Consider the following 23,669-nt stretch of genomic DNA (forward strand, 5'->3'; position numbering starts at 1 on the left):
GCAAATATGTACTTATTTGTAAGTCAGTTCTCCTATATTGCCAGCACTCTCTCACAGAAGAATGAGGGATAAAGCTCCATGTAAGGGCCTGACCTGGCAAGTTATATGCTTCCATGCTCCCAGAACTGGCAGTTCAATATTTTAACCTTTAGAACTTACTGGTAAGCCCGTAAGTGCATACAACATGCTAAAGAAGTGCACTTCAGAAAGGCTCAGAGCCTGGATCAATTGACTTGCAGGGCTCCTGCTACAGCACTAAAAATAGCAGAGTAGATGTTTGGGCTGGAGCAGTCTCTGACACCTGGTGAAGGGAGAGGGTCTCAGAGCCTGATCTGCAGCCCTAGCCTGAACATCTCCATTGCTATTTTTAGCCCCGTAGCATGAACCCCAGTCAACTCATCCAGGCTCTGAGACTTGCTGCCAGGGTGTGTGTGTGTGTATATATATATATATATATATATATATATATATAAAAAAATGCACGTAGAGGTCTCTGCAGTCATATTATAGGGTACATTAACGAAGACCAGATCCTTGATGGATGGAAGTAGACTCAGCTCCAAGGGACGTCAGTGGAGTTATGCTGATTGACAGCAGTTGAAGAAGTGGTCCATAGTATTTGAATTGATGAAAGATGATACAATACCGGTAAGATTAATCTCTGGTATAGGTAGCAATAGGAAAGAGAGTATTCTATCTACAAAACATATCTCATCATGCTAAATTCTAGATGTCAGAAGTTAAATTCCAATAGCTGGAAGGAAAGTTGAATTGCAATTCTAAAATTATCTCTACCAATTTGTAAGGAAAGAGGTGTGAAAATGATCCTCTTCCCATGGATGATCCACTTGCAAACCAGCAGTTTAAGCTAAAAGCTTGTGATGAATTTTATTTGAGGTTAGAAACTTGAAAAACCCCATCAAATTGTTAAAGTGAAAAACCACTACTGCAGTGAGTATATACTGAAATATGAAAAGGGTCCAAATATATCAACTTGCCATCATTGCACAGACTGTGTATATTGAAGAGTTTAATACAATTATCTAACGTGCAATGTAGATTAGTGTACAAGGGAATGTTAACATGTTGGCTCCTGATTGTTATGTCTGCTTAACACTTCAGCTTATGCACATCTGTCCCTGGCCCCAAGGAGCTGTTCCAGCAGACAGCACTGAGAGGCCACAGCTATGTCTCCATTTCCCTAAGAATGGCCCCTGCCCGAGGGAAGCATAGTATTTCTATGGCTAATTCTACACCACTCAAGGATTTTATTGGTTGTTTTGTGTTGGCAGCTGGGGAGGAATCTCTCAAACAGGTAGATGCATTATATATGAACACCCCTATAACAGAAAGCAGTCAGTAGTAGCTTGGCTGGCACCTACAGAGGAACATTCATTTTCAAATTTAGCAAGTTATTACAAGTAGTTTTACATATTGCACTTGCCTCTTAGCATCCCTGCCCTTTTATGGCAGTGCACTCATTTTCCTCTTCCCATTTCTCTCTTCTCCCTCCACGTGCCTCCCTCACTACCCCTCCCTTCCCCCCCCCATCAACACAAACTAAGTGACTAGAGCAGGAAACAGTGACACTAATGATACATGCAAATCCTGTTTAAAAACACACCAGACCTAACTGGACAAGAAGGAAAAAAATATTCTAATCTTTCCAGTATAGTAGTTTCAGGTGTTATTGTGTAATATGAGTGGCTAAGCTTTCTGAAAAGCATGCTTTTAAATTGACTATATCCCTTTAACAAGGAGCTTTTCAAAACACTTTGGTGCAAGAAACTCCAACTGCAATGTTTCTTTTATGGATTGGGGGTGGGAGATAAGCAACAGCTTCCCCAGATATGGGGGTAACTTGCTTATTCTCATTACACTTTTAAAGTTTAAACCACATCCTACTCACAAATAGCTTATGTTCTTGTTAAGCATACCATCTGTATGATGGAATTTAACTGAAATTAAAGCTTTATTTTTCCAGTATCATATTAGAGAAACTAGGAAATCCCTTGAATTTGGAATTCCTTTAACATTTTCTTTCAGAGTGTATTTATTGCACAATTCATACACAAGTTACAATACATTGGGAATGCCTTTAGCTATCAATACAATCAGTAGTGTATAAGTTGTATCCCCATATCAATCCTTTAAGAAATCTTCACTTTAATGCTAAAATACAGAGCATAAAACAGCAATTTCATATGGCCTCCACCAATAGCTATTTACACTGATTCACATTCACACATCAGACTTTTGAAACCCACTACCATGTTCAAGTTAACTTGAGCTTTTTCCTTTTCTAGTATTCATCTAAATGTAGGATTTCAGACTATGAAATATTGCCACTGCTGAACTATATTCTTCAGTGCTAACATACTTTCCTTTTATAACATACAGTACATACTTTACAAGGCACACATTACAGTAACTACATCACAGTGTGCATTAGAGAAGCTTAATTTAAAAAGCTGTACAGAATATAAAGTTTACATTTTCACTTTTTAAACAAATTTACAGTTTTTGCTTTAGTTAGTGCTGCGTGTCACTATGTTATGGTTAACAACCTATCTGCATTCACTACAAAGTCACATTTTAGTGAGTACATACAAGCCCTCACCAGAGAATCAGCATACCAAAAATCTCACTCAAGGAGTTCATTTCTTTTAATGTTTGAAAAAATAAAATCAATTGGAGGATTTAGTGATTTCAGATGCTTGCTTGTGGTTTAATATAAAAATAGCTTAAAAATTTAAAGGTTATTTTAACCTCCTGAATGCAGACTAATGCTGGGTAGAAAGGAATAATAAAATGGTTTGTGTTTAGAAATGTTACTATTTTAGTGGAAAAAAACCAAAAACATTATGCATTTTCAGCACAGGTTTTCATAGTATTTAGTGCAGCTAACTACACCACAATATTTAGTGCAAACAAGTAATCCACAGTTTTTCCTCAAGAATCCGGAAGGACTCATTGACATAATAGGATTAAGAGAAGGAACCAGTTAATTGTTTTAAATCTATAGACTCAGACAGATTTTTATAAGATGCCTAAATACAGATTTACACAATAAGCCCTAACGGTTGTGAGGGTGAGTTGCACAGGAGGTCAGTCTTACTTGGCTCACTATCTTTGAGTCTGACTCCTCTGCCATAAGCCAAACTCCAATGTTTGTCGTATTCTGTACAAGTTTCCAAGTACAAAAGTTTGACAGGTACATAGGTAAGACTCCCAGGGTTTGGTCCCTGGGTATTGTTACTAGTCACTCTTCGGTACGAAATTTCACAAAAAACTGCATATCTGTAAGTGCAGAACCTAGCCAGGACAGAGTTTTAGCCTGAAACAACACTATGTTTTAACAGGTATGGCAAATGAAACTGCAATTTATACAAGAATTTGTCGTCATTTGTATTCAATGGAACAACTGCATGTAAGTGTATCTGTATGACTCCAAGTGTTAAGTCAAAACAGTTCAATTTGTTAATTGCAAAAAAGAAGAACAATTATATTAGCTCAATGTGTCATTTATGTATGAGAGAATTCAAAGTCTGTTCCCTGTGCACTGGCACTGACAAAACTTCTTTTAAAAAAATATAAACAAATATTTCACTGCAAACACACTACAGAAGTATCTTGGTGAACTCCTATCATTACTTCCTTTTCACCAGATTTTCAGAGCTGTAAATTTTATTGGAAGCAAAATGAAGCTATTGTTATCAAAGCAGAAGTTTCTCGGCTACAGAAAGGCATATTGCACTTGTAGAAATAAAGTACAGCACCAGTTTAGCTTTTTTTTTTTTTAAAGTATGAATAATGTTGTGACTTGGAAAACTTAGGAAAAATGGAGAAAGCCAAAAGCATCAGGACTAAACAAAGCCATGACAGCTACTGTACAATGCCTTTCAGTAAAGTGAGTTCTTTTCAGATATGCTTAGTGCACAAGACAATTTTTGGCTGTCGCTCATCAAAAAGCTATGGAAATATATTGTTTTAACCTTAGGAACTGTGTGTGAAGCTGTTTAGCATAGTTTCGTTAGCTATGAAACTTTAGAAATCAGATAAAATAGCCTTCTAAAAGGTTTACTCTGCTAGGAAAAAGGGAAAGCACACATGTTGACACGGCTGGTTTCTGTAATCTCTGAGAATAGATTTAAAACACTTTTCTATACTAAAAATTACTACTAGTTTAACTCAAAACATATAAATACTAAACAGAAACAAATGGCCATGGGTGAGGGAAGGGGCAAAAGATGCTTCTCAAATTTCAGCAATAAAACTTCACAGTTTAGTTATAATTGTGTAATCCTAACTCGTGTTAACAATCTTTATTCCTGTGAGTCAACCCACTGAAGTCAGTGGGACGAGCTGTGTGAGAATGGATTACTTATGAGAAAAAGGCTGCAGGGCAGGCCCTTTAATAAGAAGATGCTGCCTCTTCTATAATAAAGTTCCATTTGTGGTGTTCAAAAAGCTGGTGCACAATGCTATTATGTTATAATTAATACTAATAAAATTATTCCAATGGCTCTTAATCTTGTCAGAAAAGACATTGTTAAAGTAAACTTTACAAGCGTTAGTGATTTAACAGTTTAGAGCATTTAATGAAGCTACATATTAAAAGTTAAGAATGCACCCAGACATATTAGCTCATATACCCTGTGTTTTAAAAGAATAGTGTAGCTTTAGCTTACAGCAACCAAAGAGACACCTAAATGAAATGAAGTATGGATGAATGGGAATGAGAAGAAAAAGCAGATGTTCATGACAATGAACTTTCAAGTACTTCTATCAGTAGTCATCAACATCATGGTCTGTGAGGCTGGCCTGCCTCATCTACCATGTTGAGTATATAGCTAGCAATGTCATCTTCTGTAGGTGCATCTGACACCACCCAAGAATCATTTGCCCCAGTCACTTGTAGACGGCAGATAGGACAGTTCCTGTGGCGATCACTCCTGTTTAGGAAATCAGAGAAATAGTTGGTTAAAAAAACAAAAACAAAAACACATGCACACTTCTATCTGAGATGCAAGTACTGTACAGCATCTGCTTTTACTGTCAGCCTTTGCATGCTCTGTATATTAAGAGACTGAGAAATATAACTGGATTAGGTGACTACAAGCATAACTGAAAACCCAATCACTTGAATAGTGCCTTTGTATTGTCTTTGCAATCAACATTAGTCAACAATTCTGAGTGCAGCAATATTCTTACAGGTGATAAAAATGGTATAAAGATTGTCTTAGTGGCTCAGGATCATATTTTCTCAGGTTAAATAAAAAGGTTTTTCCAGTTCTAACCATATTAGCCTAACTTGGGATCCAGACGTCAAACTTTGTTTTGACTCATACATCAAACAATAATAAAGACTATGCAACGGAATCTAGTTAACAATTCTGTCAACCAACCATCATAATGGAAACCAACTCATTCACACAGCAGAGATAGTGGGTTCTGCAGGGCTAACAGGGACAAAGTCCTACTTGTCCAAGGTAAGTAGTAAGTTTGATTATACACAGGGATCCAATTTCTTTGATTAAAGCTGTGTGAGTATTGTGTTAAAGACTGTCTCCTCGTCAAGAGTTTGAAACAACCACAAAGAATCAAATGTAGCCATGGGTAAATGGCCAACTCATTTAAATTAATATGGATTGGGCCTGCTGCCCAAGTAAACCAGAGCTGAATTTGGCTCTCTGACTTTTCCCCATGATTCTAAAGACTGGCATGTTAATCAATAGCATGTCCTCAGCTCTAACTTTAGAGCAAAAGGAGAGGCTAAAAGGCAATCGGTTGCTGGTATTGTGTTTAACTTGATACTATATTGTAAAATAAAAGTTATGCATACATTTCAAAATACTATTTAGTATTAATTAAAAACAAACTTTCCCCCACAAAAATTATTGTACTGGGGTTTTATCAAATGTAAGGGAAAATTTAGAGTATTTGACTGGTGAAAAGACTTCTCAATTTAATACCTAAAAATATTTCCTTTGCAATATGTTTATTCACAAAAATAATAATTGGGCATTCCATTTTGCCTTATGCTTGTAACATTTAAAGAGGACTAGACTAGTTTTTAAAGAGAAAAATTTTGTGGAACTTCTGACCTGAACAGACCAAGAGGCCAGATTCAATGCGTTTCCCCTTTTCCTCTTCTTGAAAACTTCATGCATGTCTACAATGTTTTACAGGAATTAAGAATACTATAGGCAACAAACTACAAAAGAAGTTTAACATACTTCTGAATCTTCTTCATTGACTCAAAGTTAATCAGTTTCCCTGTAATTTTTAATTAACTTTACATCTAATTATGCTTTATCAGCTACTTTCACTATTACAAGTGAATTCTCTGCTAGTCATCATTAAGAATTAGAGCTTTTTCTGGATCAAGTTGTTAATCAAATGCTTGCAAATTCTGAAGTGACCCTTCATTGCTCTGCTGCAATCCTGGTATTTGCTCAAGGGTCCTATCCATCACATGTACATTACTCAAAAGATATCTTTAAACATTAGAGCATATTGGTACAGAGGAGTCCTTCATACTAAAACCAAACATGTTAGAAATGAGCTTCCTTGTTAAGCACTTTACCATTTATCAATGCATTTCTGACAAAAGCTGTGAGCACATGGTAGGATCAAATCAGCACGTCCATCCATGCAGATGCAACATTCCTCCTCCTCAGTCAGCTGTTTAACCCTGCAATGGACAAAACCGTATTATTCAGTCAAAACATAAATTCAACACTATTCTTCTTGTACATATGCAGACTAGTTATTTATTTTTTGTAGATATAAACATTCAGATTAGTGATAAATAAGCAGAAGAGCGCTTAAGAACATATCATCCATTATGCAACCTGTCCGTGGCAACAATTGTGGCCCAAAGTCATCAACAAAAAATTGCAAAGGAAACTCGGGCTTCACTGGGATTATGCAATACTATTTTTGTATCGCATGATTCCTCTTTTGGTCTCACAAAGGGCTAGAGATTCATCACTTTTCATATTGACAAGTGAAGTCTGCAAAGTTCTTATTCTGAACCATTGCATATTGCATCCTTTGACCAAGCAGCTGACATTAAATTTTACAATAAGGGCAGGGACAGACTCTGCCTTCAATGGCCAAAATGCTACCCTAAATCAGATATAGCTTTTAATAAATTAAACTTTGACTTTAGGCCAAATTTTTGTTTACTGGCTGGAACAGTCAACAGCTGATTTTTTTTTAAAACAGGATCCCTGACAGAATGCCTTTTCCAGAATATTGCAGTTGATGCTGATGTCACGAGACTAGCTGTTTAAAGATCTCTTAGGGGGCAGGTTGAAGTCTCTCTTCAAAATACTGCACTGAGTACTGAACAGTGGGGGTAGCATTGCAGAAAGGGTTTCATTTAGTGGCATTATATTTCTAGAACGACTGCCCTGGTTTGTGACTGTTTAACAAAGGTGAGAGACTAATTTGGGTGGTCATTTGATTAGATGTTTTGTGAACTATTTAATACAGAATGGATGCCAGCTAATGTAATGTCTAGTAGTTCAAGTGTTTTTGTTCTGGTCCTCAGCACTTCTTTCAGGGCCAAGTTTACGCCTGGGATTTCCTTTCCAAAAATAAGAGAATCAGTAATCTGTAGTTTATTTCAGGCTGTTGTCAATGAGAAGACATTCTTTACAAATATAGGTAGTGGTTAGGATATAGCAAGGCCTGCTGCCAAATATATGGATAACCAAAGAAATTCATTAAAAAAAAAAAAAGAAGAGGTGGTTATTGACCGTAGGTCTTCTAAACAACCTCCTCTCCGTTCAAAAAAACCAGTGATGGGCCTAGGATTGCCTTTTTAGTTTGCTACGCAAGGAACATTGAAAAGTTTCCCCATCCCTATCAAGATGGGGCAAAAAAGGTTAAAAAAACATATGTACTGCTACATAAACTATGGGACTCCATTCTCTGTTAATAGCTGTACTTTTCTATGACCCTATTTCCAAGTATGAGACATTTACTGGTACACGCATACTAGTGTACCTGCTTGATGCACCATTTTCAGCAAGTTTCAAGGGGCTGGTATTTAGTCATAGGACCAAGCCCTTGAAAATACTTGCAGCCAATTTATAAGTAATCCAGAGAGTAGAGTATTGGATACAGATGACATTCTGGAAGGTTTACAAGTTTGGACAGACCACAAATGGAAAGCCTTAAGTTTTAAGGATGACATAAGCATTTGCTTATTTTTCACTAGTATTAGATAAAGTTAGTAGAAACAAAGATATTTTAGTATACTCTGGATGGGAAAGTAGATGCAACACAAGAGTGGGACGCTGTTTAACTGGAAGGGGTTAAGATGAAAGGAAAAAGTAAGTAGATAATATTCACTATTTTTGCTCAGTGACCGCTAGCTCTTGCAGAGCTAATAAAAATCTGAAAGGAAGCAGAGTTTAGCCAACTGAGTATTTCACACAAAAAACAAACAGATTAACTGGGTAGAAGAACACTTGAAAGGGCTTCACTGTTTTTTAGTGTCTTTAGATATAGAGGGACATGAAAAATTAGAAGATGCTAGCTAAGTTGACTCAAGCTCATTACAAATAGCATTTCAAAATCTTTGCTTCCATTTGGCAGGTACCACCGGTTGCCACGAGTGATTTGATTTACATCCATCAGCTCATTTAAATGGAGAGGACATTGCTCTTGACCTCTCCCTTCCAAAAAACAAACAAACAAAAAACATACTCACACTTAAAAAGAATAGCTTCTTATTCTCAATATATCCCATCCTTATTGCCTCACCTCATAATTGAAGACTAGTATAGTGTATCAAGCTTCCAAAAAAGCCTCTTACAGCAATTATGCAAATGAAAACACAGTGTCCATCTGTCTGAGAGTGTGACTAAAAGGCAGGAAAATACCTCTTTCCCAAATATGCGTACAATATATTTGTTAATGGTAGTGTTAGTGCGTCAATAAATCAGTAATAAATCAGTCACTAAATCAGCCAAAAAACGTAAGACTGAATGTTCCTATGCAAGACAAACAGGAAATTAAATCAGAGAAGAAGAGTGTGTCTTGCAAAATGGTCCCATCCCAGTTTAGTTTATCATTCTTTGTAAGATGAGGCTGCAGTCTCTTTCCCCACATAGGGTAAGTAGTATTAGCAGGAATTTCACATGCAATTCTCCCCCCACTCCTGCTATTTTTTATCCTTTTTGTGTTCCAGCTTATAGAACAGTGGCTCTCAACCTATTTACCATTGTGGGCCAGAATGTGTTACGTGGGCCACATCCAATACTACCCGTACGGCACTTGGGGTTTCACATGGGCTGCAGCTGTGCGCTGACTGGGCCACAGATTGAGAACCACTATTATAGAACAACATAACTGGTGAGATTTCCTCGAGTTCTTGACTGAAGCGGGAGCACAAATCCCAATGAATTTTCATAGGATTTGTGATAAGTTACTTAGGTGCTCTTGCAATTTTGGCTCAATATTTCTTTTCAGTATTGCTGTGAGAATGCATTTAAGAAAGCTCAATGAAGACTATCAAAGTGATAGCTTATCCCCAAAGCTTTCGCTATCACCAGAGATTAAACAAGTTGGCAAAACAAAGATTTATTATACGGGAGTCATATTTAGAATCTTTCAAAGTGGAAAAATTCACCACTGCAAAAGTATTCCTTACATTTAAGATGGGAAATGCTGTCGAACTAGATAATGTCCCTCAAAACTGAAGAAAGAGTGCTGCTGTAAACATAACTTAAACAGGGGACGTATTTGGGGTCAGGAAGGAATTTTCCCCAATGTCAGATTGGCGAAGACCCTGGGGGGGTTTTCGCCTTCCTCTGCAGTATGGGGCACGAGTCACTTGCAGGTTTAAACTAGTGCAATGGTGGATCTTTGTAACTTGAAGTCTTTAAATCATGATTTGAGAACTTCAGTAACTCAGTCAGAGGTTAGGGGTCTATTACAGGATTGGGTGGGTGAGGTTCTGTGCCTGCAACGTGCAGGAAGTCAGATTAGAACAGTGGTCACCAACTCGTCAATCACAAATCGACTGGTTAATCCTGGAGCCTCTTCTGCCAGTTGATCGTGATTTCCGGGCCACTAAAAGTCCGGCAGCGCAATGAGGCTCAGACAGGCTGCCTGCCTGCCTGCCATGGCCCCACACCGCTCCCAGAAGCAGTTGACTGCTAGTACGTCTCTGCAGCCCCTGCGGGGAATGGGAGGGAGGGACTGGCCAATGAGAGCTGTGGGGATTGTGCTTGCGGGTGCAGGAAGCGCACAGAGACCCGCTTTCGCCCCCCCTCCTCCCAGGGGCCGCAGAGATGTGCCAGCCGCTTCCGGGAGCGGCATGAGGACACGGCAGGCAGGCAGCCTGCCTGAGCCCCTTGCGACGCTGACCGGGAGCCACCTGTGGTAAGCGCCTCCTGGCCGGAGCCTACACCTCACCCCCCTCCCCTGCACTCCAACCCCTTGCGCCAGCATGGAGCCCCCTCCTACACCCAAACTCCCTCCCACACCTCAACACACTGCCCCAGCCTAGAGCCCCCTCCTGCACCCAAACTCCCTCCCAGAGCTTGCACCCCTCACTACTGCACACCACCCCCCTGCCCCAGGCTCAACCAATGCACACCCCACAGTTGAGAACGTTACACTGATTTGTGACAATCCCTGAAGGATTTTGAATCTATAAACCACAAATGACACTAATAAAAAGTAAAACTCATGAAATGTCCAGTGGATTCTATGAGATTGGGTGCAGTGTGACCACATGACCCCTGCACCCAAAGTCCCTGCTAGAGCTTGCACCCCTTACTCCTGCACCCCAACCCCCAGCCCCAGGCTCAGCCCCCTCCCACACTTCAAACCCCTCAGCCCCAGCCCGGTGAAAGTTAGTGACGGTGGGGGACAGTGAGCGACGGAGGGAGGGGGGAATGGAGTGAGTGGGGTGGGGCCTTGGGGAAGGGTAGATCAAATTCAAAAAGTGATCTTGTGCGTAAAAAGGTTAGAGACCACTGGATTAGATGATCATGATGGTCCCGTCTAGGGTGACCAGATAGCAAGTGTGAAAAATCGGGACGGGGGTGGGGGGTAATTGGCACCTATATAAGAAAAAGCCCCAAAGATCAGGACTGTCCCTATGAAATCGGGACATCTGGTCACCCTAGTCCCGTCTGACCTTAAAGTCTAAGTCTGACAAGTATTTTATTTTCATACATCTTAAAACAGAGAAACAGATACTGCCCCCAGTTATAGCCATGCAACTCTCATGTTGCATGGCTCAGTGTTTGGATGCTGCACACTTATCTGAGCTTCGGTGTTGCTAAATGCTTTTTTTTTTTTTTTTTTAAACATGCTGTCATGTATAATGAACCTTGCAGTCATGATTTTATATTACAGATCAATTGAAAAAAGTCATTTTTCCTACTGATGCTTTGTACAGCCACATCAAAAACCACTGGAAGTTTCACCTTACAAAACAAACTGCTTAAGACATTGACGTGAACAGCAGACCAACAGTATAAGACTTCAGAAGCTTCAGATCTGGTAGACAGAACGACTAACTATCACAGAATCCCGAAGAGCAAGCCACATGTTTAAATTTAGTATATTCTTTCTTAAAGAATACAAACTACACCAAAGGAACCACATAACTCTAACAGCTCAAAGAGACAGGGCCAAAATATCCCCCTGCTAAGGAGTCAACAAGAGGATAAGGTGAGGCATTGATATAACTGTACTAGTGCAAGCCCTAATGTAGACAAGCAAAGCCACTATTTGTCCTATAGGAGTCTAATTCTTCCCGAAATCAGGTTCAACTTCACTAACACAAACAGAGGTGCTTTCCCATCTACATTAGGAGTTTCATCAGTGTCTGCTTTGGGAATTTTTCCGGTTCACAGCCAAAATTCCAGCATCTCTGTTAAGTGGTTTCTAGGCAATAGGTGTTCTTCCTTCTTAAAAAGGGCAGAACAATGACTTGTTTCGAAAGTGCAACAGATTTTTTTCCCCCACCACAAGTTCTGTGCACAGGTCCTCTTAAAATTGCTAAGCCAACTCTTGTATGTCAGTTTAAAAACACTGTACTATCTTTATTCTGAATAATCTCCCTTTCTCTCACTCCCTCAAACAATTGGAGCTTGAAGTCTGGAGCTTGCCAGCTTTGCTATAGTTATTTCCTCGCCCATTACTCAGAAATAGCATTGTTTTACAGCGTATGATTCCATTTAGGCCTAGTCTACACGGGCGGGGGTGGGGGGGGGAGAAGAGGGGAAAGGAGGGGCGGTCGATGTAAGATATGCAACTTCAGCTACGGGAATAGCATAGCTAAAGTCGACATATCTTAGGTCGACTTACCTCCCATCCTCATGGCGCAGGATCGATGGCCGCGGCTCCCCCGTCAACTCCACTTCCGCCGCTCGCCCTGGTGGAGTTCCGGAGTCGACGGGAGCGCGTTTGGGGAATCGATATATCGCGTCTAGATGAGACTTGATATATTGATCCCCGATAGATAGATCGCTACCCGCCGATCCGGCGGGTAGTCTGGACGTACCCTTAGTTATCATTGTTTAAAACATCTCCCTACCTTACTTCAACTTTCACATTTAACTTTCAAGGTAATACAAACTTTACATTTAAACAGTTAGCAATAGCAACTTTTCAACATGGAGATAGGGTGCAAAGCTTCTTGCCACTACATTCACGTTAACCATTTTATAAATTTTGAACTAAAAGGTACTGCATGTGCTGATCTCAGTCTGTTGCTTTTCCTCCTAGCTAACAAAGCAGGATGTCAACACCTATGAACCAGTACATGTTTTTTTTCCAGTCTTACAGGTTAAATTATGGTTAGCATTGATGACTTTCAAATGACAACAGATGGGAATTTCCAAATGCCAAAATGTGAGGAAAAGAAAGTTTAAGTGGAACAATAACATTAAGTCTGTGTAAACAAATATAACTGAAAACAGTTTTGTAGCCACAGCTGATTTCATTTCCTTCTGTTTCCTCACTCAGAAGAGACAACATATACTAGGTTTATATTAGACTATAATGACTAAAAGACTATTCCAAACCTATTGTGTACGGGCACCAATGGTAATTCAGAGTCAACTACATGATTACAAGTATTTACACCACATCCTTTTTGGTAACATGCTCACTGTTTGGCAGACAAAATCTGTTCTACCCACATTTATTGTGTTGGATGGTAACAGTTCAGATTTAATATGATTTTGGAGGGTTTATAGTTATTACAAACAAACATATAATATACACATACACAACCTGTAATATATTGAACTACCTTCCCATCCATAAGCTGGCCTGGCAAGATGACACAGATGACAGACTTGCAGCAGTCCCTTCAGAGGCACTGCTCTGTGCAAGAACTCCTGCTGCTTGACTTGTGATGTCTTTATAAAGCTGAATAAACTGATACAAGTTCATAATTCTTGAAGCTTCTACAATGCCACTTGTTTTGTTTATCTAAAGATACAAAAGTTTATAAATAGATTTGTATTATGTAACAAATATTAAATTTATCTGCCATCATTTTGAACATAGGTAGGTAGGTAAATATGATCAAATGCATTGGAAAATATGAGCTTACCTGTGATATTTGCATCTCACTAGACTTATGGTATTCAACTATATTAAGCTATAATTAAGTAGAAGCATTTATGTCTAGGAACTTTAAGCATAAACAAAACCTTGGACAGAAATCTATTGTTTCATTTTTAGGGCTTAATTTAGCCTAGCCAGTATCTAAATTATACAGTACCCACTATCATGATTACAATGATGACTGTCTTGATAGAAATCATCATGAAAATCTTGTTCTTCAAAGTACCTGCCCCTGCCCAATTTTTTATATGTAGGCTAAAAGTAAAAAGTAAAGCTATATTAAAAATTGTTAGTCCCAGAGAATAGTCTTGAGCTATGCTGGATTTGAACTCTAACTGAAGTAATTCAAGAGCTTTATTAAGATTCTGGATATCACTTGACAAGCTAAAGTAACGTGTAAAAAAATTAATAAAACTAAGAATGATGAAGTATTACAAAAAACACTATCGAGTGATCTATTTAAAAATGCAGTAAGTGCTGTCTTTAAAAGATACTAAAATAATAGAGGTTATGGCCAGAAGAGATCATACTCATCTAGTCTGACTTCCTGCACTACACAAGCCACAGAATTTCAACCAACAATTCCCATTTCAAGGCAAATAGCTTCTGGACGAATTAGAACAGTGTTACTCAGACTGAGGCTCAGGAGCCACAAGTTGCTCTTTAATGTGTCTCCTGAAGCTCTTTGCAGCACAGGATATTAAAACACTGTGTGATTTAAATATTAACTAAGCTAAGTTATTAACCAACCAGGATGCTATTACTATGTTATTAACCAATTGTAGTTGATAAAATAATACTTGGTCAGTCATTTTGCTGTGAGAATTTTATTTTTTATACATATAGAGAGAGAATAGTAATTGAAACAATGAATTCATACTACTGTGGCTCTTTTGGGTAATGCTGATCGCTAACTTGGTTCCTGAACTCCTGAGATCTGAGCATCACTGAACTAGCGCATCTATTTTAGAAAGACATGAAATTTTGATTTCAAAACCTTTGAGTGATGAAAAGTAATTAAAAACCTTGTGCCTTACTTGAATTTGCCTAGCTTCAATTTCTAGTCATTTGAATTTGTTATGCTTGTTTGCTAGATTAAACGGCCTTCCAATACCAGAAATCTCTTCCCAAGTAGGTACTTACAAGCCATAATAAAGTCACCACTTAATGGTCTCTATGAGATACATGGATTAGATTCTTAAGTCTCACTGTAAAGCAGATTTTTAAGAACTCAAATTATTCTTGTAGCTCGTTTCTAAACCCTGATCAATTTTTTTCCAACATCCTTCTTGAAGCATGGACACCCGAAATGGACATAATATACCAGTAACAGTCTCACCAATGCCATATACAATGGTAATACCACTCCTTAATCCTACTTGATATTCCGCTGCAGTAGATTAACTCTTTTAGACTCACACCAACAAGTTGATTATTCACCTTTTAATCTTTTTCTGAGTCATCTCTATCCAGGATAAAGGATAGGGGACTGTAAGTGTTACCTAGATTTTTTTGTTCCTAGAAGTAAAACTTTGCATTTGACTATATTAAAATTGCATGTTTGATTGTGCACAGTTTACCAAGGGATCAAAGATCACGCTGAATAACTGACCTGTCATTTATCACTCCACCAATTTTTCTTTCATATGCAAACTTTAAGAGTAATGATTTTATATTTCTTGCCATATCATTTAACAATATTAGGCCAAGAACAGATCTCTGTAGGAACGTCACTAGAAGCCACCCTGATTCAGTGACTCATTAGCATTGAGAACAGTTAGCCAGTTTTTATATCATTTAATAGTTGCCACACTGATTTTGTATACTGTTACCTTTTGAATTTCAGTGTCAACTTCTGGTTTTGTGGGATGAATATCAACAGCAAAACTAACAATTCAATATTCCAAAGTAGCACTATTTGCTTTCTTAGGATGAAGCATCATTGAACAAGTGTGTTCATTATGAGTTTCAGTAGGGCAGAGAGTCAAGATGAAGTCTTACAGTAAAAAAACAACATTAAATTGAAGTCATACACATTTATTGCTGCATGTTAATGCAGCTATCAATTATGTACTTTTAAGTGTCATGGAAACCTATCTTGCTCCTACAATTAACTGAAGTGTCACAATAAAGTCCTGATCCTGCAAGATCGTCGAACTGCTGTGAAGCCCCAATAAAAATGATTTGCCTACATGGTTCAGCTTGCACGATCAGGCCTAAACTAACCATTAAAGGTCAAAGTTTCAAATTAAAATAAGATTCACTTCATTTTTAAGAGTGTAGGAATTTTATCTCCCAGTGAAGTTCATTCTGAATGTCCTTTATTAATATGCAACCTCTGTCAAGCTTGGGACTATAAAACTAAACTAATTTAGTCTCCAATTTGTTTCACTTTCTGTTTCTTATATATTAGAAAGATGTTCCAATGACTGGATTGCAAATCGTTCAAAAGCGGTCATGGAAATGTTACTGTTGATATTGACTTTTTAGGAAGACCTAGATTTTAGGCCTAACTGTACTTAACAGTATAGGAATACCTCCAAATATTTTTGAAACATATTGTACTGAACAACAATTTTTTTCAGTTACCTGCAATTAAAAACCTGAGTTAAAGGTTCTGATAATCTTACCTTAGTACAGACTATCCGAACCACCACCTTCCAAAGAGCAGAGGAATCAGAACCTGGCTGCACTTCAAACAACAGATGTTTGTCCTGGCCAGAAGCCAACTTTGCAGTGCTGAAACACAGATGCATTAATCCGACATTATATATTAGACAGGCAATGCTTGGTGAAGTCACCTTTGAAAGAAACTTAGACACTGGCATCATTTACCCATCCACATTTAAACCTGAACAGCAGTTATATCAATGCCATAGAAATCAACAGGGTTCTTATGTGCCTAAAATTACTCACATGCATATTTGCAGACTCAGGACCATAATGAGCTATGTAATTGCTAAGTATTATAGATACACTCTTAAATATAAACAAACAGGGTGGATAAAAACGATTTTTTTAATCGGATTTTTATTTAATCAGATTTTTTTGATAAAACACTTTGAGGAAAAAACCTAACGATAATTTTAATTAAGATACATTATAGCTCAAAGATATCTCTATAGCTCAAAGATATCTCATCATGGAATAGGGATTATAAATTCTAATTCTATAGCATGAGACAATATATTCATGTAATGTTTAAGAAAAGTTTTGTAAATGAGTTCCAGTAGTTCATGGATTGGGGACCCAACCTTATGGAGTTTCAGGGGCTTCTGTATAAATTATTTACATTGATCTTTCTATCTACCCAATGGGACTCGGTGCTCAGTCTAGAAGATACCATCAGAGATGCTTAGTTTTACAGTTCTCAAACTGTGGATTTGTGTATCCAGAGATAATATGCTTGTTAACATCAAAAATGTTTTAAAATAAATAAATAATATAGAGAGGTGAGAAATAATAGACCTCAACCCCATTGTCCCTCTGCAAATTTGTGTACACAGAATCAATCCCTTACCTCTCTCTAAAAGTACAAAGTTTCAAAAAGTTCAATGAATAGAAGACTGTTGGGGGCAGAATAGATCTGGAAAAGGAGAACAAGTCTGGAGATAAATGTAAGAAGGGAGGGACAGGCAGTAGAAATAAAAGTGAAACTGTTTGAGCAGTATATTCCAGAAGTCTTGAGGTCTTTCTGAGCATAACCTTCATTGATTTAAGATCTACCATACAATTCTCCTACTAGAAGGGAAAACCTATAATGGCAGCAGGCTGTAAAAGAGACCCAGTTTGGGAGTAAGAACATTCAAGAAATACATGTTTGCTGATGATGTTTTAAAGAAAGTCACACCAGTGAACTGGTGGAAGTCACTTAAGCACTTGGATTCAGAGACTGTTGAAGTAATAATCTCACTTTTAACAGCAGTAGCTTCTTCTGCTGATGTAGAAAGAATATTTTCTTCCTTTGGACTAATTAATTCCAAATTGATAAAACGTTTGGGACCTGAAAAAGCAGGATAGCTTGTTTTTCCTTTTCCAGATTATGAACAAACCAGAAAATGAAGGTGAAGACGACTGAGTTAGCTGCAGAAGACAATATTTTAAGTTTCTCATATTGACCTGGCTGACAGTCGATTTAATTTTTGTTTGTGTTTAAAAAAATATTTCATTTAACTATTTTAGTTAAAAACAGTGTTAACAAAAACAAACCTGATTTTAAAAAACTTGAATGTTTAACAAATTCAAAAAATTCATATGCTTGTTTTGTTAAAATACTGTATGTTTGCTGTTGAAGAAAAAAATCCAGAATACATAATATTTAGTTAAATAAAACAATTTAAATGTCTGTCTGGCGATGTTCTCCTCCTAATATAGCATGGCAAGAAAATCCTCCAAATATTAATGATTACCTGTTGAATTGGAGATATTTATAAAGTCATTGGGAGGTGAACTATCTGCCTCAATTACCTTTGGTAAATGAAATAACTAAACAATCATTCATTTTCTGATATAGCTGTAAAACTAATCTGAAAAGTTTTCAAAATAAATCACTTAAAAAATGTATAGTGTGTACCTTCTAAAAATGAAACCTACATCTCTGAGTTGTGAAGAATATGTATTAAGGTTATCACAACCAACAAGAATGCACTTTTATGTAGAAATCCATGATTAAATCGAGTCTTTCTGACTAGTGAGTAAATCAATTTGGATTTAAATCAAATCCACCCTGTAAATAAATGAAACATCAATACATAACCTTTCAATTTCAGACCCAATAGTCACATTCTAAATATTTTTCTTATACACAAACACTTTAAAAGGATAAATGAGGGCCAACACGCTATAATAAAAACATTCACAAAAATATCAGTGTAATATTAATAGATTTGATTGATCCTATATAAATAATTTCAATCTCAACATGGATTTTGAGAATTTAAGGTCATATATTTGAAAACCTGATAGTAGATTATGAATAAGCCTAAAATACTATTCCGTACATAGTCTTTGTACAACACGACAATGGGAAAGGAATAAAGAACATGCAGCCTTACACATCATTAAGTTCAGCTACTCGCCCCAGAAACTCTTCATAAGTCAGAAAGCCACTTTCTAGAGCCAAAGATGCATGTTTTATTACTGGCAACTTGTTAATAGCAGTGTGTGTCTGGTTTGAAATCTGTTGACCCATGACGAAATTCTTCAGCTCAATGTCCAGGCAGAAAGGAGGTTTCAGTCATTTGTGGAGCTTCTGCTAAATACATTTTAAAAAATTGTATTAATATAAATTTAAGAGTCTCTGCTCCCTTTTCTCTCTTTCCTTTTAAGCATAGCAATCTATCTACTCACTAAGGAGTTTGGAAAATCACCCACTGATTATTAAAGACACAGCCTTGGATAAGGGATACATCCATAACGTAACCCAGGAACAATGCAATAACACTTGTTGGAGCGTTACGTTTTAAAGTAGCAACTTGTGAAAAGGCATTCTTTTGTTCATAAATTTATTCCCATTATATACAGAATGTACTGTTTGAAAAACTCCACATTGCAATGTTTTCAAACACAGGAATGCAACATGATGTGAGGCTAATATGTGTCAGTTTAAGAAAGGATTTTTCTCTGCAAGTCAGAAGCTCTAAGAATTAATCGTATATTTAACTGTATAATTAAACTGATATGTACAGAACAAAATGTGTTTCCCTATGCTTGTCTCCACAAAGAAGTTGGATATAACTAAACTGGTTTCTAAGTTGACTTAGTTTTATCAGTGCATTCCCATGGGGTGGACACTCTTAAATTGATTTCAAAACATCCATTGTAGGGGGTTGCACTGATACAACTAAGTCAATTTAGAAACCATTTAATTAAATTGTATGCATACAGAAATTGCACCAAGGCTTTTGAATATTAAACACAAGCCAAAAAAGATACACGCCAGAGATGATGTTACAGAACAGTAAAACATTAAGATTCATGATTACATTAAGGATTAAAAACTAGGCAGAGCCACATGATCCTCAGATACCTCTCCGGCTACCGATTTGTTTGATTCAAGTAAAAGTTTCCCTCATTTAAACAGCCTTGTATAGACTTGTTCCAGTTTCTCCTCCCATTTCCTCAATTTATCCAGCACAGGCTTCCTCTACATTCCTCCACACTTTCACCCCACTGGTGGTGCAAGATCATTCTCCACAGATTCTGATCCCAATATCCAGAAGAATCTTCATACCCTCACCTTATCTAAACTTCATTTCAAGTTAGTCAAACACTTGCTTCTCCTTACTATTTTTATTTATTTAAGAGTAACATCTAAGAGGGAGACAAATTAAATCTGTAGGGACATAGGCTCAGATCCTGCAGTCAGTGCCACTAGTACAGACCCCTGTGGAACTCCATTGACTTTAATGGGGCTCTACAAGTCTGAGTTACCAGATTCAATTGAAGGATCTGGGTCTTACTTTGTATTTGCAGTTGCACTCTGAGTTTGGTACTAGCCACATTATAAACAGATTTATAGTGTCACTGTACAAGACCTTGATCGAGCAAACATTTCTGCATAAACATTTGCAGGATCAAGGCTTACTGCTGTAAATAGCTGATTGCAACTACATAAAATTTTGGACAAGAAAAAACAGACAAAATGTGTGTTACAGTTGTGAAAAGTACATTCTCCTCTAAGGGGTCAACTGTGAAATATCCAACTATATGTTATACATCAAGATAACAAAAACTTAAAACTTAATTGTAAAATTCAGGCCAAATTCTGTTCTCAGGTTCTCTGAATTCTCACTTCAATCACTCTCCAACACCACTCTTTCCTGACTCTTGCCCTCAAATTTAGTTTTTAAAATAAAACAAAGGGAAGAGAAATTGAGATGCATCTATAACCACAATAAGCACCCCAAGATCTTTCATTAGCATTACCTCCATCCCTCACATACAACCTTCCTCTGCATCCTCTGTTTATTGTATTTCCTTGTAAACCTGTGCCCAGTTTAAACTATTAATTTATTGGGGCCAATGCATCTTAATGGGGCTACATGCCAAAAACATGCCAATCTATTAGTACCTAACACCACAACAGAGTTTGCAAATGAAGGAGTTGGCACACATGCAAAAAGTTGCCTTCTCAAACAACTGTTTGCCTTAATATTTTCTCCATAAAGATCAACATAATCCACATTTGATTAGAAAAATTTTAGCTGAAGAAGTTAACAACTGACTTAAACAATAAACTGCTTTCAAAGCTACAGAACTCTTGGATTGTTGTATGATCATTTAAAGGCCACGCTAAAACCATGAGTAACTTTCAATCTAGTCAATTTTACAGCCATGTTAAGCCATCCAGAAAACAAGGGTTTATAATGTAACAGCTGAAAGACCAAATTATGGGGAGAGAGTAGGTTACCTAATAGGTGTTTTCCCTCTTCAGTTACTCTGAAATTATATAGCTGTGACAAACAGTAACACTATAATCAAGTGTGCACTAAGCCTGTATCACGGATTCTCCATTCTTCTTCTAAACACCCTTAATTTAAGTATTTATATTTGAATTCAGTACTCCAGAGATGAACTAGTAGGTTCTCTGCTTCAGTAAGTCACTATGTTACGTAACCCTTAATATACTACATTATAAACTAAAGACTTGTGTGCGTTGACAAACAAGCAGGCATATCTATTCCATGATATCACTGAATGGAGATTTAATAATGAACTACTCCGGTGCTTCACCCTTGGCACAGCCAGACCTGCAGATGGTAAGTAAGCGCTGCCACTGTTTCTGGTGAGGGTTTGTGGTGCAAAGCCAGAGTACTGTTGTCATGCACATACTGTGCACAAGTACCATCATTTTACTGTGTTGCCATTGATGTTTGCCACTCTTCGAGTAGCGTTGCTGAGGCCTAGCCAGTAAACCTCGGGCACAATGCACTCCCCTCCCTTACAACACCTCTTGCCGTTACATAACCCGGGACCGCTATCACAGCATCAAAGCCAGAGCGCCTAGGTACAAACAGCCCCGGCGCTCGCACGGGGGTGACGGGCCGGTGTATCAGCGACGCTCAGGCAAGGTGCCCGTTTGCTGGCGGGTTTAATCCAAGCTTAAAGAGGTCCGCGGAAGGCGGCTCCCCGGGGGCTGCCGGGCCCCCACTGCTCACCCCCGCTACCCCGACGCCACAACCAGCGGGCACGTGGCCGGCCCCCACCCAGCTCCTAGCCCGGGGCGGGCACAAGCGGCCCAGGACAAACGCCGCGTGCCCAAGGAACCGAGGCGGCGCGTGCTGACGGGCGGGAGCGGGGCTCCGGTCTCCCCGCAGCCTTTCACCTGGGCCCAGCCCTGCCTTGCCCGCCGCCCCTGTCACTGCCCAGCGCCGCGCCCGGCCCCAGCGGCAGCCTCACCCCACACCCCCGGCATCCTGTCCCCGCCGGCCGGCCGGGCCCGCCACGGGCTGGTAACGGGATCGGGACGGGGAGGCCTCCCCGCGCTCCCCCAAAACCCAACCGCCAGCGCGAGAAATAGGGGCCGCCGTCACGCGCGGCGCCTCGCTGACGTGCTCGGTTGTGCGCGCGCGCCTCAGCCGCCGCAGCTAGGAGACCGAGGAACCCGCCCCGCCCCCTCACCTGGAGGTTCAGGCTCCGGACCCGGGGCGTGGATGCCGGTTGGCTGCCCGGTGCCCAGCCATAGCGCCCGCCAGCCAGGCCTGCTGCTCGGAGCAGGGGCCTGTGGGGATTGCGCAGCAGGGAGATGCTGGGAGAAGGGGAATGGAGGGTGGAAAGTTTCTGGTGGGCCGGAGAGCCCCCCCGGAGACGGTAACGCGTCCTTTGGCTAGAGTGGGTGGGCGCATCCAAGGGAGAGGCGAGGGGGAGGCCTGGCAGGGATTCTCCGTGTCTGATTTCTGTGGCCCTACATGGGCCGGCGGAGGTGTCTTGTTGTTGGGAGGCGCTGGCTGGACAGAAGCGATGGGAAAGTTGCTTGTGCTCCCTCCAGCATTTGGCTCCCATTGAACTACTGCCATGCTGCCTTGTCACCTACCTCACTGTCCCTGGGGCATACCTGGCCTTGGTCATGCTGATGTACAGTGGGACACAGCCACTTCAAGCCATGCTGGCACAGCTGCTCCACACTGAGTGCCATGGCTGGCAGCAGGGAAGGGATTAGGAAAGTGACTGGTTGGTATGGCTCATGGGCTGTAATTTGTTCCTCTCTGCCCAAATAATTATGGGGGTTAGGATTTCATGATGTAACATACTATTTCCTTTTAGTACTAATAGTGTGCATTCCAGCCCTATAGCCGTTTGAAAGAGTAAAATAAATGGGAAATTTCTTCCAAAACATACCTTTCTATGCATCCGAAGAAGTGGGCTGTAGCCCACGAAAGCTTATGCTCAAATAAATGTGTTAGTCTCTAAGGTGCCACAAGTACTCCTGTTCTTTTTGCGGATACAGACTAACACGGCTGCTACTTTGAAACCTTTCAGTGTACCAGTTTCTGAGGCCCAGAACCTCTACTATGTTGTGGCTATTTAGTGCCACATCACTGATGAATTTTGGTCATAAATCTATTTTAACAGGCAGTGTGAGGCTAAACAGAGTGAAGGGAGATTGTCTGGTAGAGAGAACAGGCAGGCCTGCTTTTAAAATATCCCTGGTGCTGACAGGGATTGTGGCTGAAGCAAGAAGCATGACTGGGACTTCCCATGTTGCTGTATTCATTCCTTGGAACTGTTATCAGCCAGTGTAGAGAATCAGTCCAGCCTTGGGGAAGATTAAAAGCCACATTGGCACTCACTGCCATAGCAGAAGATCTGGGTTTGAATGTTGGACATATGTGGAAAATACCAAAAGACACTAGGGATTAATTTTTACTATGAGAGAAACAGCAAATTTACATAGAAATTATAGAATATCCTAGATCTTCCACCATCATAGCCTGGAAAGCTTTCACATCTAGTGTTTTTTATTTAAAGAAGAGAAACAAGGAGTTGCTGCCCCACTACAATATGTTCCGTTAAAAAGAAATCCCTGTATTCCAAATAAGATTTGGCTTGGACTT

The 23,669-nt window shown here is 39.3% G+C and overlaps 1 protein-coding gene across 6 annotated transcripts; it reads right to left on the bottom strand.

Annotated features, from left to right (window-relative positions):
- Nucleotides 1-2,035: 2,035 nt before the first annotated feature.
- Nucleotides 2,036-22,743, bottom strand: RNF141 (ring finger protein 141). 6 transcript variants are annotated; one of them, XM_005291684.5, is made up of 6 exons: nt 22,237-22,743; nt 18,669-18,865; nt 16,245-16,353; nt 13,295-13,476; nt 6,590-6,697; nt 2,036-4,955 (listed from the first exon to the last, which is right to left on the bottom strand). In XM_005291684.5, exons 2-6 carry the CDS (start codon nt 18,803-18,805, stop codon nt 4,805-4,807), a joined length of 687 nt encoding a protein of 228 aa, XP_005291741.1. In that variant the 5' UTR covers nt 18,806-18,865; nt 22,237-22,743; the 3' UTR covers nt 2,036-4,804. The 6 variants fall into 6 exon arrangements, with proteins under 6 accessions (XP_005291741.1, XP_023957397.1, XP_005291742.1 ...); XM_024101629.3 differs by having other exon boundaries at nt 18,669-18,868; nt 22,237-22,733; XM_005291685.4 differs by lacking the exon at nt 22,237-22,743 and adding an exon at nt 22,015-22,199.
- Between the last annotated feature and the right edge of the window lie 926 nt (nt 22,744-23,669).

Source organism: Chrysemys picta, chromosome 4, assembly GCF_011386835.1.
Source record: "Chrysemys picta bellii isolate R12L10 chromosome 4, ASM1138683v2, whole genome shotgun sequence".
Taxonomy (NCBI): domain Eukaryota; kingdom Metazoa; phylum Chordata; order Testudines; family Emydidae; genus Chrysemys; species Chrysemys picta.

Bases quoted from the DNA above. Each gene is read 5' to 3' on its own strand.
- RNF141 (XM_005291684.5), bottom strand. From the start codon at position 18,805: ATGGGTCAACAGATTTCAAACCAGACACACACTGCTATTAACAAGTTG. The intron at 16,354-18,668 runs GTAAGGCTGCAT...TCTGTGTTTCAG, and splicing joins GTAGCTGAACTTAATGATGT to CACTGCAAAGTTGGCTTCTG. The intron at 4,956-6,589 runs GTAAAGTGCTTA...TTTCCTAAACAG, and splicing joins CAGAAATGCATTGATAAATG to GAGTGATCGCCACAGGAACT.